The 14,920-nt window shown below is 39.2% G+C and overlaps 1 protein-coding gene across 1 annotated transcript in view; it reads left to right on the top strand.

The window, feature by feature from the left end:
- Positions 1-14,920, top strand: part of LOC105705635 (zinc finger protein 736-like) — a 63,134-nt gene that overhangs the window by 27,324 nt on the left and 20,890 nt on the right. Inside the window, exons 6-7 of the mRNA XM_064378925.1 lie at positions 5,690-5,816; positions 6,314-6,409. Of these exons, the coding sequence (XP_064234995.1) occupies positions 5,690-5,816; positions 6,314-6,409 (223 nt within the window). The remainder of the gene's footprint in view (positions 1-5,689; positions 5,817-6,313; positions 6,410-14,920) is intronic.

Genomic DNA, 14,920 nt, shown 5'->3' on the forward strand with positions numbered 1-14,920 from the left:
GTTGGCCAGACTCCTGCATGGAGTTGAGACCATTAGCTCTTAAAGCCTATTTGGGCTTTTTCCCTTATAAAAGTCTGAGTTCTTGGTACCACAAGCTGTTGGGTGGAAATAGTGGTTACAGATGACCGCAGACATTTGTCTCGGATTTCCATCTGCACTGCCTGTGGTGTGGAATGTAGACTTCGTAGCAGAATCTATTTAATGATTGTGTGTAGGTTAGGCTAACATAAAGTCACTTCTCTTGTGCACACTGATAGGAAGGCACTGCTCCAGGCAGCTGGCAGCAAACCTGCTCCCCATGCCTCCCAGGCCTGCACTCCCCATTCCCTCTGCCCAGTGGCCCCTTGGCGCTTCTTTCTGTCATCTGCACAGGCGATACATTATCTTGCCTCAGGGCCTTTTCATCTGCTGTTCCCTCTGTCTGGAATGCTCTTTCCAAATCCTTCATCCTCTGATGAATCCTTGTACCTCTTCATATCTCAGCTGGGGCATTACTTCCTCCGAGAAGCCTTTCCTGACAAAGCAGCTCAGCTTCTCTGTTACCGCTGGCAGGGATGGACACCTCTTCCACTTAGCCTTTTGTAGTTTTCTCTTTGATTTTGTAGTTTTCGCTTTGATTATGGTCTGTCTTCCCTAACTACTTAGAGTAGGTCAGCAAGGGCAGAGACTGTGCCTGTTTTATTTATCCTTGTTTCCCAGGGTGCAGCTGAGGAGCAGGTTCTCAGTAATCACTGTTGAAGGTAGAGTAGGGTGAGGTACTTGTGGAAGCGTGTGGGCAGGAGAGACTTGCTTTAATTCGGGAAACCTAGGAGCATCTTAGAGCAGGGGGGTTGGCCTGCAAAGGGCAGAGGCCCCATGCACGGGGAATACAGTCATGCACTGCATAACCACAATGAACTGCATGTAGTACAGTGGTCCCTTAAGATTAGAATGCTGTATTTTTCCTGCACCTTTTCTGTTTAGATGTGTTTAGATACACAGATGCTTAGCACTGTGTTATAGTTGCCTGCAATATTCAGTACCATGCATACTGCCCAGATTTGTAGCCTGGGGACAATAGGCTAGACTGTGGTTGATTGGTGGTCAGAGTGGTGGGAAAAACTAGTGAAAGGACGCAAACTTTCTGAAAAGTTGGAAGGTTCTGCAGAGCCCCTGGGGGGAGAATAGCTGAAGGCAGCTGTTCTATAACCCTGAGACTGAGTGGAAGGAGTAGGTCCAAGGGAATGTAGGGGAATATATCATAAACAGGCTTGTTTACTTATGTTGACTGGGAACTGACCTTTGATCATCTGTGTGCCTGAAGTTCCTTAAAAAGGGAACAATTAATGTTAATTACCTACAGGTCGTGTTTGCTCCAGACTTTTGGCATTATGCCTGCACTGAATAAAAACTAGCAGCTCCAGCTTCTCCGGGCTGCTCTCTGGCCACTAGAGCCAGGAAGTCACCTAGCTGCTCTTATACTGCATACTTGTGTCTGAGTACTTATTTCATCCGTCGGCCAGGATCTGCGGGACAGACCTGGCACTAGACCACATAGCCCAGATGTGGAGCAGAGCTGTTGTCTAGGTGTGTGTAAGTTCACTTTAGGATGTACTCACCACGATGAAGTCACCTGCTGATTACTTAGTGCCAAGACAAGGGGGGAAAGGTGCCTAGTATGTTCAGTAGAGCTCTGCCAGCTGGGAGAAGGTGAGGCTTGAGTGAAGTATGTGTGAGTGTGAGTGTATTTGGGAGAGTCTGAATGTATGTGAGAGTGTGAGTGTGTGTGTGTATGTGTAGTGAAATCTTCCAGCCCAGCAAGGGAGGAGATGGCCAGGGAGCACTTTCAGGACTGGGCCAATGGCTGGGACCTTAGCCTACATTGCACGCCCCAAACAGCCTTTCTGAACAGAGGAGTGGCCGTGGGCGTGGTGCAGTAGGGAAGTGGGTAAAGGCAGGGCCATTTGCGAGAAGACTTGGCCAGGCTCTGCAGAGGCAAGTGCGGGGCAAGCAGGGGGCTGGGAGCCTCGGGTGGAAGCTGGCCTCCCATCAGGACAGAGATCTGGCCCCTGTCCTAGTCCTTGCCACCCCTGCCCAGGGGTTTGCTCTTCTGTGCTGGTACATGTGCCAGCTCACTGGCGTTGGTGCCCAGACCAGACTGTGATGCTCCGTGGTGGCAGCAGTCATCTTTCTGCTCACTGTGGGATCTGGGAGTCTCAAGGGGTGCCTGATGTTTAGAGGGGCCAGAAAAAAAATGGCGTGCTGGGAGGCTGACGCTGCCACCTGCAGCGATGAGGAGGAAGGTGGCGTGGCACTGACCTGGCCCAGTGCGAAGGATCTTAGCGTCCTTGGCAGGGACCCACCACCCATGGCAAGGACCAAACCAGCAGGAGGCCAGACCCATCCTGACCTGAGTCCCAGGCAGCATGCTTCGTTAGGGGATGGCGGGCCAGGCCACAGAAGATGGCAGGAACATTGGAGTCAAAGAGTGGCTGATGCAGCAAAGAAATGTTGGGAAGGCTCAGGGTACAATTTGGAAAGTTAGGAGACTGCGGGAAGTGGACCCTCCTGTGAGGTGGTGGGTACTCCTTCCATGCAAGAGGCACTTACTGCTGAGTCATTGAGCCCCTTTCGGTTCCCTGAGTCTCGGATGACTGCTCTCCCATGCTCTCCAGGGAGATCGCTGATGGGTCTGAGAGAGGAAACAGATGGAACAGGATGGGACTGTTCTTTGAGATGCCCGGGAGAAGTGATCAGGGGACACAGGTCAGCAGCTGGGAGGGCTGCTTGAAGGCAGGGGCTGCTTTTGCTCTTAAGCAGCATTTTCAGGAGGAAGGGCTGGGATCAGCTCCCTTTCCACCTGGGCCCTGTTCCAGTTCCACCCCACCTGTCCTCTACGTGGCTGCATACGACCTTCCTGGAACCCTTTCCTACGCGCATACCCCTCGTTCCCTCCAGGACCCAGCTCCCCTGGTGTTACCTCTGGTGGAGCCTCCTCTTTTACTCTCCTTTGCAGCCTGCAGGGTTGCACAGCATTCTAGTGGTGGGGCAGAACTCAAATCCATATCCGCCTCGCAGTGCTGTTGACCTCCACATGGGACAGTTTCTCTTAGTGAAGCAAGATAGGAGAACAGAACCAATAGGCGTAGGTGGAGCCGGGCAGTCTCTCCTGGAGACCTTTGGGGTCAGCATAGTCATGCATCCTCCCCAGGCCTGTGGATCAGGATGGGAAGCCTGCTGTAGTGACCTTTATTCTTCCGCAGTTTCATTTCTGGAATGGTGAGCTCAGTGGCTCACACCTGTAAAGGGCTGGTCAGGGTGGTCCATATTCACATTCAGCAGAAGAAATTGCTGGCGTCTCTGGCAGAGAAGAACATCTAAGTGTTGGAAAGGGGAAGCTAGCTCATATTTTGGGTTTTATAAGAGTTTATTGTTTGTGAACCGCTCCTGTGATAAAGGACAGAAAAAGGTAGACTTGATCTGCAATTCTCGGTCATTCTGCCTTTGGGTTTGGTGATATAGGGGAAGGATTTTTGCTGATGCTTCAAAGCCGTATTTTCAAGATGTAGGTGTAATTTGTGAAGATTATCACACATGGCAAGGTATTACACAGAAGGAGGGAAAGAATGAAGAACTGGCTTATTCTGAGGTGAATGTGTCTCAGGTCAGGGACGGTGTCCACTTTTACTTCTGAAATGTCATGTCTGAAGAACTTGCAAATGTTTACTTCTCTACTTGTGATGTTCCTGCCTAATCAGTTTGTTTCAACTGTTTTCTCCTCTTTTTTTTTTCTTGTGATATTGAAGGGGCTCTGAAAAATACTTCTTTTTTATATATCAGAGCCTTCTCTTCATTCTCTACATCTCAGTGTCTAATTAGCCAAGAAAAGTTGTCACCATGAATTTATGAACCTGCAACATTACAGATGTTTCTTTTGAGGCTATTGAACATGAGAAGTTGTAGATGCCCAAAATCCCTGTTAGAGGTGGGATCAGGTCCTTGGATATCAGTGAGGAAAGAGACAATATACTGTTTAGTTTCCGTTACCTCTATGCAAAGCAAATTATAAAAATACGACTTTAATGAGAATGGCCTTTATAGCCCAGGAAAACTCAGTGCTGAATAAGAAATAATTGGAGGCCAGGTGTGGTGGCTCACACCTGTAATCCCAGCACTTTGGGAGGCTGAGGTGGGCGGATCACCTGAGGTCAGGCGTTCAAGACCAACCTGGCCAATATGGTGAAACCTCATCTCTACAAAAGTACAAAAATTAGCCAGTCATGATGGTGAGTGCCTGTACTCCCAGCTGCTCAGGAGGCTGAGGTAGGAGAATCTTGAACTCAGGAAGTGGAAGTTGCAGTGAGCCGAGATCGCACCATTGCACTCCAGCCTGGATGACAGAGTGAGATTCCATCTCAAAAAACAAAAATAATTAGAAGAGGCTGCCTCTCTAGGATGCTAAAAATAAACTTATTTATAGATACCACTAGAGATTACAGAACATGTGAAATATCTGTAGCTTAAACTTTGCTTAAAACTGATGTTTCTTTATGACTAGACTGAGACGACGTTGACTCTTTGGGTTAATAATAACACAGCAGTGTTGTATCCTCCTGTGAGAATCAGCATGTGACACAAATCTCTTTTTTTATAGTGATGTGAATTGTATTCACTTGGTGAACATACTCTCTGACAGATTTTTTTTCCACTCGAGTTACTTATTTTTTTATTATTAATAAATACCTTGGGAGATTTATCAACTAATGTGCAAAAAAAAAAAAAAGCCAGATTAAACCAAATTTAATCTGATAGCTCTTCTTCTTAGATTCTCTTGGCATATATCTTACTATAAAAAATAAAGGCTCTCATCTTTTTTTTACTGGTCCAATAAACTGAAAACCTAGGCTATACCACTTACTAGATTTTTGACCAGAAGCAATGACACCACTGGCAAACTTGTTAGAAATTCAGAAACTCAAGCTTCATTCTAAATCTCCAGAGTCAAAGTCTGCATTTTAACAAGAGTGCCTGTTCATTGTTGTACTCAATAAGATTTGAGAAGTATGTTTCTAAATAACAATGAAGTTTTCATTAATTAACTATAGACAACCTATCTTGTATTAGATAAATACAGCATTCAAAAATGTACATGTCTGTGTTGGTGCCCTTCATTTTATACTATACTATCAAGAAAAGTACTTGTATATACACTGGTTTTGTGAATGTTATATATCAGAGTTAAAGAATACATTAGAGAATATTTCTGTGCAAAAAAAGTATCTTATTGGGCTGGGCACGGTGGTTCACACCTGTAATCCCAGCACTTTGGGAGGCCAAGGTGGGTGGATCATTTGAGATCAGAAGTTCGAGACTAGCCAGACCAACATAGTAAAACCCCATCTCTAATTAAAATACAAAATTAGCCAGGTGTGGTGGTGCATGCCTGTACTCCCAGCTAGTTGAGAGGCTGAGGCAGGAGAATCACTTGAACCCAGGAGGCAGAGGTTGCGGTGAGCTGAGATCATGCCATTGCACTCCAGCCTGGGCAACAAGAACAAAATTCTGTCTCGAAAGAAAGAAAGAAACTATCTTATTGGATAATTCCAGTCACTCACGTAAGTCAGAACCAGTTCTCTTTACTCTCAGTTTACATAATGTAAAATCGAGAATTCTTTCTATGACCACTTGCTAAATATGTTATGTTTTTCAGGGAGTGTTGACATTCAGGGATGTGGCCATAAAATTCTCTCCAGAAGAGTGGGAATGCCTTGATTCTGCTCAGCAGTGTTTGTATAGGGATGTGATGTTAGAGAACTACAGAAACCTGGTGTTCCTGGGTGAGAATAACTTCAATATACAATTCACCTTCCACACAATTTGTTTTCTTCTGTTTTCTGGGGGTTTCTGCTTTGCATGAATGAGTTTCAGAATACTACTTAAGAAAAAAAAGAAAGAAAACAGGTATCTGTTGAGGTAGAAGATAAATTTTTCAAGATGTTTCATCTTAATAATCTTTCCCTTTTTTGAGCTGATCTGTATACGTCAGTGTAAATTAGTGGTAATACCAGAAATTTAGTGGCATAAAGTATTGTTGCCCACACCTTAAAATCAAATTTCACCACCAATTTGTCATTAAGTATTACTGAGTAGTAGAGCTATGAACCCAAAAATTCAAAACACTTTCTAAATATTCTAAAGTTCCGGTTAGGAAACAGTATATTGAGATTAATTTTCTAGAATCTTCTATAATATTCTGTCTTGTATACTGAGCACAGTACTAGATTGGTAATTAGATTGTTCTAGCAAGAGTCATGTTCTTTTTTTAATAAAACAGGTCTTGCTGTCACCAAGCCAGACTTGATCACCCATCTGGAGCAAGAAAAAGAGCTCTGGAATGTGAAGAGACAGGAAACAGTAGCCAAATACCCAGGTAAGTGGGAGCGAATGAGGCAAATGACACAAATGAGAGTTCCCTGTGTCAAGGAGGGAGCCAGACTTTGAAACATGGTTTGAGAGGCTCTCCACCAATGAAATAGCTTCTGAGTAACCTGCATTTCTTTCTCTTGCTTTCATATCAGGGCATCTCATGATGTGATTGTCTCATTCTCATTAACTTTCTAAGCACTGTACTTCCCCTTCAGTTATGGTTTTTGTTTGTTTGCTTGTTTTTTAGTTTATAGTGATAGTTTTACTCATGACTTAAAAGAATGTGTGATCTGAATACCCTTCCATTGCTTTGGGAGAAATAGTAATATCTGTTTTTTGAGAAACTATGTTAAACAATTTTTAAGGTTGGTTTTGGATAATGTCTAAAATGTATGAGAGTTTTGGTGATATTGGGATTTGGTTCAGAAATCCCAGGAACACCACAAAAAGATGAATGTTTCTGCTTTATAATTTGCTCTCCTACAGGGGTTTCAAATGGGATTTTATAGAAATTTATAATCAGTAATTTTACAAAACACTAAGCATCTCCCTAAATATAAGAAAGTATAAAATTATGTTACTTGAAAATGTTATACTTTTTATATAAACTAATATTGGTAAATTAAACTGTGTCCCCAAAATGCCTCAAATGTAATATAGTTCAGTGTATCAGCTTCATACATTTGTCAAACAGACTATGCCATTGAGGAGCTTAAAATATTGCTGAGCGTATATTAAACTCTCAATTTTAACTTTATTTTTAAATGACTGTAATTTTACAATATTGTTTTTGGATGAGGCTTACTGGGACTGTGTCATTCATATGTATATGTGTGTGTGTATAATACAAGTACATATATGTACAAGTGTATATATGTAGGTATTTGTAACGTGGATCTTTTCACAAATAATAACTGAATATATTTATTGTATACAATGTATTGATTTTATATGTATATACATAGTGAGATGGTTAATACAATCAAATTAATGAACAAACATATCTATCACCTTACATAGTTACCTTTTGTGTAGTGAGAACAAATATGATCTATAAGCAAATTTTCAGCATACATAAACTATAGTGATAAAGCTGTATATTAGGTCACAATAACTTGTTTTATAATTAGTAATTCGTACCATTTGAACAACATCTCTCATTTTCCCTGCCTCCAGCCAGGCCCTACCACCCATCTTTATACTCTCTGCTTCTAGGAGTTCAACATTTTTATATTCTTCATAAAAGTAGATCATATAGTATTTGTCTTTCTGTGTCTGGCATATTTCACTTAGCATAATGTTATCTGGGTCCATACATGTTGTCAAAATGGTAAGGTTTTATTATTTTTTAAGGATGAATAATAATCTATTTAGTGTATATAGCATGTTTTCTTTACTCAGTATCCAGAAACATTTTAGGTTTGTTTCATATCTTGGCAATTGTAAATAATGATTCAAGGAACATGGAGGTGTAGATGTTTATTTGAGATACTAAATTTATTGTATATGCAGAAATGAGATAGCTGGATTGTATAGTAGTACTGTTAAATTTTTTTTTAAGAACCTTTTTAGTGGTTTTCATCATGACACTAAAACATTACAAGTCACCAGTAATGTACAGCATTTAAAAAAATATACTTGTTAATACTTGTTAATAACTTTTATTTTTGATAGTAGCAATTCTAATGTGTGTGTAGTAATATCTCACCATGGTTTTAATTTGCAACGGCCAGATTGGTGATACTGAGCACCTTTCTCTATGCCTGTTGGCCAATTGTATGTTTTCATTGAAAATCATCTATATAGTCTTTGGCTTATTTTTCAATCTTGTTATTATTACAATTATTATTATAATTTTTGCCTTTGATTCATATGAGTTTCTTAAATATTTTGAATACTAACAACTTACCAGATATAGTTTTCTTATTTTATTGTTCTCTTGGTTGTGCAGAAGCTTTTTAGTTCGATGCAGTGCAACTCATTTGTATTTACTTTAATTGCACTTTTGCTGTTGTATCCAGAAATTAATTTTCCAGACCAATATTGAAGTTTCTTCATGTATTTTCTTTAAAAAATTTTAGGGATTTATGTCTTACATTAGAGTCTTTATATTTAGTTAATTTTCAAATATAGTGTCAGAAAAATGGTCTAATTTTATTTTTTTACATGTGGGTATTTAGTTTTCCCAGAAGCAAGTATGGAAGAGACTTGCTTTTTTCTGCATTGCATATGCTCAGTGCCTTACTGTTAAAGATAAGTTGATTTTATATAGATGGATTTGTTTCTGGGTTCTCCATTCTGTTCCATTAATTATGGTATGCATTGGTATGCACAGACCATCCTGTTTTTATTACAGTAGTCTTCAAATGTAGTTTGAAATCAAAAAGTATAATGCCCCCTGGTTTGTTCTTATTCCTAAAACTGCCTTGGCTATTCAAAGCAAGTCTCTTGTAGTTTCATATAAGTTTCAGGATTGCATATTCTATTAGTTTAAAAAATGTTGCTGGAATTTTGATAGGGCATGTATAGATTACTTTAAATAATTTGACACTTTAACAATATTTATTTTCTTAATCCATAAACATGAAATATTTTTGCATTTATTTGTATCATCTTCAATTTTTTTATTAATATCTTAAATATTTCAATATAAAGATTGTTCACCCTGGTTAAATATATTGCTAAGAAATTTATTATATTGATGCTATTTCAATGAGATTATTATTTTTACTTTTTTATTTGGCAGATTGTTGTTAGTGTATGGAAATACAAATGATTTGCACGTTAATTTTATATTTCTCTAATTTACCAAGTGTGTTTATTAGCTGAAAAAGTCTTGGTATACTATTCATGGTTTTCTATGTGTAATATAATGCCATCTAAAAACTGACATTTTTACAGCTTTCCTTTCAATGAATGCCTTTTCTTCTCCTTTTTTTCTACTGAAACCAGGTCTCTTTCTTCCACTCAGACTAGAGTGCAGTGGTGTAATCATGGATAACTGCAGCCTTAGCCCTTGGACTCAAGCAGTTCTCCTATCTTAGCCTCCCAAGTATCTGACAGTATAGGTGTGCATTTTCCATACCTGGCCAATACTTTAAAGTTTTGTAGAGATGAGATCTCACTAAATTGCCCAGGTAATCCTCAAATTACTAAGCTCGATCCTCCCACGTCAGTCTCCCAAAGTGCTGGGATTGCAGACATAAGCCACTGCATCTGGCTGGATGTCTTTTCAAAAATTTTCTTGCCTAATTGTTCTGCCTAGGACTACCAGTACTATGTTAAAAACAGAAGCATTAAAAATAGACATAATGTACCCCTGTATTGGTTTTTGTGCAACTGAAGGAGCAAATACCTCTTCCAGTTTTATAGACTGGTTTAAGCAGGTAAGATCCCCTTTTGATTGGCTAATAGGATCTCTTCTGGATTTGCAGTAGGGAGGGGTTGTATGTAGGTCACATAGCTGTTTTTGGTCTGCATTGGAGTTTGTCTTCAGTGTGTAGTTACCCATAGCCTGGATAATTGTTAATCTTGTCTTATTTCTTGGCAGACTAGATTGCTTTCAGGACTTTGATTTGCAGGGCCAGCGGCAGTTGGGTTAACATCTGGTGGACCTAATATGAGGTGTGTGCGTGAGTGTGAGCTTACTGAGTACCTGGCAGGATTTTTGTAGGTCACTCTGTGGGCTTCTAGGTGGGCAAAACTGGCTGCAGACTATGGCTAAAAGTGTGGAAAATGAGTTATTGAATTGTTTCAGAGACCACAGTAAAAACCAAGGTCTGCAGGCCTACCTCTATAATTACAAATAAGCATCTCCCTCCAGATCTCCACATGTGCAGGTACCACTGCTAGACCATGGCTGGAAGGAGTTGGAGATAATTACAGTTACTGCAGAATTTTAAGTGGCACCAACATAGGTGAATCATTTATTGTTCTTTAGCCAAGACCAGGGGTTCTCAAGTTTGCCACATGAATGAAGGTCTGCCTTCTCAAAATGACTCCAGTCAGACTTTGGCTTTAGCAAGTTATAAAAATGCTCTACTCTAAAGGTCTCTTCTTCAAGAAGGGGTCTCAGCATATCACCCAGGCTGATCTCAAACTGCTGGCTTGAAGTGATTCTTCTTCATCAGCCTACCAAGTTTCTAGGATTACAAGTGTGAACCACCATGTCTGCCAACATAATGTACTCCATGTGGTATTTCATATAAGACTTTTCTAGGGGTAATAAACACCCTTAGCTTTTTTAAATTATAGAATGTCTTTATTTATTTTTTCTTTTTCTTGAGATGGAGTCTCGCACTGTTGCCCAGGCTGGAGTGCAGTGGTGCAATCCCCGCTCACTGCAACCTCTGCCTCCCGGGTTTAAGCGATTTTCCTGCCTCAGCATCCTGAGTAGCTGGGATTACAGGCGTGCACCACTGTGCCTGGCTAATTTTTATGTTTTTGGTAGAGACGCAGTTTCACCATTTTGGTTAGGCTGGTCTCAAACTCCTGACCTTGTGATCTGCCCACCTCGGCCTCCCAAAGTGCTGCGATTACAGGCGTGAGCTGCAGCGCCCATTTTTTTTTTGTTTTTTGTTTTTTCTTATTTTTAAAGTAAATTTATCTCTGGTTAATAGTATTTTTTTCATCACTTTGAAATTGGGACGTTCTTAGTGAGTCCCTTTTCTCTTCAGGTAACCTCTCTACTACTTTTTACTTCCATCTTCAAAGACTTTTTTAATAAAAATATTGGTCTATTTGAGAAAATAAACGAAAGAAAAGAAAAAGAAAAAGGGGGAAAAAAAGCAAATATTGGTCTACTTGATACTATCCAGTAAGTTTCATATTCCATGTTCAGGTTTCTCAAATTTTTGGTTTTTTTTAATGCCTCAACATTTATAAATAATATTTCTTTAGTTTTCTGATTTACTTTTTCTAGTTCATTAAGTCTGTTGTTTGTCTAGTAAACTTTTCATCAATTGTGTTTTTTCAGTTTCACAATTTCTATTGTTTTTTATAGTCCTTATCTTTTTGTTCACTGATTTTTTTATGCATAGTTTTTGTTTTATTTTGTTTTCTTTTTGCTATAGAATATATTTAGTATCATTATTTCGACATCTTTCTCAAAATAGTTGTACAGATCTTCTTTTCTTAAGAAGTAGTTCTGGGGATTTATTTTGTTTCTTCAAGTGGGGTATGTTTTCTGCCTTTTTTCTTATGTCCTGAGATCCTTTGATGAAGTTTGGAAAGTAATAAACAGCTGTCTAATCTAATATTAAAAGGCTTGCTTAAAGACTAGCTATAGCAATCATCCAGGCTATAAATTTTTAATGTTTCACGAACATGTTCTGAATTGTGTCTTTTTACTTTTATATGTTATTTCTAAGTTAAAGAGATTTTCTTCTCATTTTCTTTTCAGATTCTATAATCTTTTGCTTCCCTAGTTGACTTTGGCATTGCAGTATTTCTGGTATTGTGACAAGCATTCGCCTTTCTTTTCAGCATTACTTTATCATTGTGTTGGTTGTGTTGGACAGTCTATAAGCTAGACCTGGTTACCTTGTGCAGCATAGAAAAATTCTAGGCATGTGTGAAGAGGGGAAAGAATAGCCATACGCTCAGTATGAATGATTTATCAGATAACACATGAAAGCTCCAAAAGTGAAGGAGAAAACCAGAGTTTAAAATATGGATTGGAATGCTGTGTTCCAATGGAATTGATTCTTAAAACCTAGGTTTATTTCTCTTATTTGATGGAGAACATTTTTCTGATGTATGCTTACTATGCTCTTAAATTCTCTTAAGTTTTCTGTCCATTCAATAATTTGTTGATGCATTCACAGTGAGAGACAAACTCCTTTTATTACGCTGTGAGTACTCATATAATCTTACTGCTCTTCCATTGCTTTAAGGTACATGGGAAAATTTTCACACGTTTTCAGAGACCACTGTGTTTAGCTGTTTTAAAAGATCTTTTTGTGCCCTACATTAGATATCTGTGAGAGGAGTAGGGGAAACAATAGAATTTGATTAAGAGATTCCAGAAGTACCAGGAACAAATGTCATATGTTCTCTGCTTTATAGTTTCCAGTCAGGTGATCATAGAGAAAATGAGACTGAGAACTTTCATCAGAGCACAAAGAATCTAATTTGAGTACAAGAAAATCTAAACATCTATTTCACTTTAAAAGCATTTTTTTTCTTAGTAGGAACTAAGTATAGAAGCATAGAGATTTAAATGCTGTATGACAACTCTGTGGTTAAATAGTTGATTTTATTTACTCACTTCATAGATTTCCTAAAAACACTAATATCATAGGTTACTTGCAACCCTGTCCAGCATATGGTAAACTCCCAAATATTACCTATTTTTTCATAACTATACTGTAATTTTTATTTTCTTTTCTATGAAGATTAGTAGGACTATGTCCTATATTTTGTTCTTTTTACTTTCTGATTCACTGTATGCCAACTTTGCCTGTAATTTCGGAAATTCTGAGGTAATGTGCTTGAATGTATATGTTATATAAAAAGTGTATTATATAATTAATAGGCACCTCACATTCATTAAAATCTTTTATATGTTTACTGAATATAAAAAGTTATTAGCATTTTCACTTTTCTCAAAAGATATTATGTAAAGGATTATATACACTTTTTTCTAATTGTTCATTTTGTATGTAAGTTTTTTTTTTTAATTGCATTTTAGGTTTTGGGGTACATGTGAAGAACATGCAAAATCGTTGCATAGGTACACACGTGGCAGTGTGATTTGCTGCCTTCCTCCACTTCACCTATATTTGGCATTTCTCCCCATGCTATCTCTTCCCCACCCCCTGCTGTCCCTCCCCTATATTCCCCCAACAAACAACAGAGTGTAGTGCTCCCCTCCCTGTGTCCGAGTGTTCTCGTTGTTCAACATCTGCTTGTGAGTGAGAACATGTGGTGTTTGATTTTCTGTTCTTGTGTCAGTTTGCTGAGAATGATGCTTTCCAGGTTCATCCATGTCCCTACAAAGGACGCAAACTCATCGTTTTTGATGGCTGCATAATATTCCATGGTGTGTATGTGCCACATTTTCCCTGTCCAGTCTATCATCGATGGGCATTTGGGTTGGTTCTAGCTCTTTGCTATTGTAAACTGTGCTGCAATGAACATTCATGTGCATGTGTCCTTATAGTAGAACGATTTATAATCCTTTGGATGTATACCCAGTAATGGGATTGCTGGGTCAAATGGAATTTCTATTTCTAGGTGCTTGAGGAATCGCCACAGTGTCTTCCACAATGGTTGAACTAATTTACACTGCCACTAACTGTGTAAAAGTGTTCCTATTTCTCCACATCCTCTCCAGCATCTATAGATAGAATGATCGCCATTCTAACTGGCGTGAGATGGTATCTCAATGTAGTTTTGATTTGCATTTCTCTAATGACCGGTGATGATGAGCCTTTTTTCATATGTTTGTTGGCTTCATGTATGTCTTCTTTTGTAAAGTGTCTGTTCATATCCTTTGCCCACTTTTGAATGGGCTTGTTTGTTTTTTTCTTGTAAATCTGTTTTAGTTCTTTGTAAATTCTGGATATCAGCCCTTTGTCAGATGGGTAAACTGCAAAAATTTTTTCCCATTCTGTTGGTTGCCGATTCACTCTAATGACTGTTTTCTTTTGCTGTGCAGAAGCTGTGAAGTATGATTAGGTCCCATTTCTTTATTTTGGCTTTTGTTGCCAATGCTTTCGGTGTTTTGGTCATGAAGTCCTTGCCTACGCCTATGTCCTGAATGGTTTTGCCTAGATTTTCTTCTAGGGTTTTTATGGTGTTAGGTCTTATGTTTAAGTCTTTAATCCATTTGGAGTTAATTTTAGTGTAAAGTGTCAGGAAGGGGTCCAGTTTCTGCTTTCTGCACATGGCTAGCCAGTTTTCCCATCACCATGTATTAAACAGGGAATCCTTTCCCCATTGCTTGTTTTTGTCAGGTTTGTCAAAGATCGGATGGTTGTAAATATATTGCATTGCCTCCGAGGCCTCTGTTCTGTTCCATTGGTCTATATCTCTGTTTCGGTACCAGTACCATGCTGTTTTGATTACTGCAGACTTGTAGTATAGTTTGAAGTCCAGTAGTGTGATGCCTGACACTTTGTTCTTTTTGCTTAGAATTGACTTGGCTATGCGGGCTCTCTTTTGGTTCCATATGAAGTTTAAGGTGGTTTCTTCCAGTTCTATGAAGAAGGTCATTGGTAGCTTGATGGGGATAGCGTTGAATCTGTAAATTACTTTGGGCAGTATGGCCATTTTCATGGTATTGATTCTTCCTAACCATGAACATGGAATGTTTCTCCATCTGTTTGTGTCCTCTCTTATTTCGTTGAGCAGTGGTTTGAAGTTCCTCGAAGAGATCCTTTACGTTCCTTGTTAGTTGTATTTCTAGGTATTTTATTCTTTTTGTAGCAATTGTGAATGGCAGTTTCTTCTTGATTTGGCTCTCTTTAAGTCTGTTATTGGTGCATAGGAATGCCTGTGATTTTTGCACATT

The sequence above is a fragment of the Aotus nancymaae genome, unplaced genomic scaffold, assembly GCF_030222135.1.
Source record: "Aotus nancymaae isolate 86718 unplaced genomic scaffold, 86718_ANA_hifiasm-v0.15.2.pri h1tg000019l, whole genome shotgun sequence".
In the NCBI taxonomy this organism is placed as follows: domain Eukaryota; kingdom Metazoa; phylum Chordata; class Mammalia; order Primates; family Aotidae; genus Aotus; species Aotus nancymaae.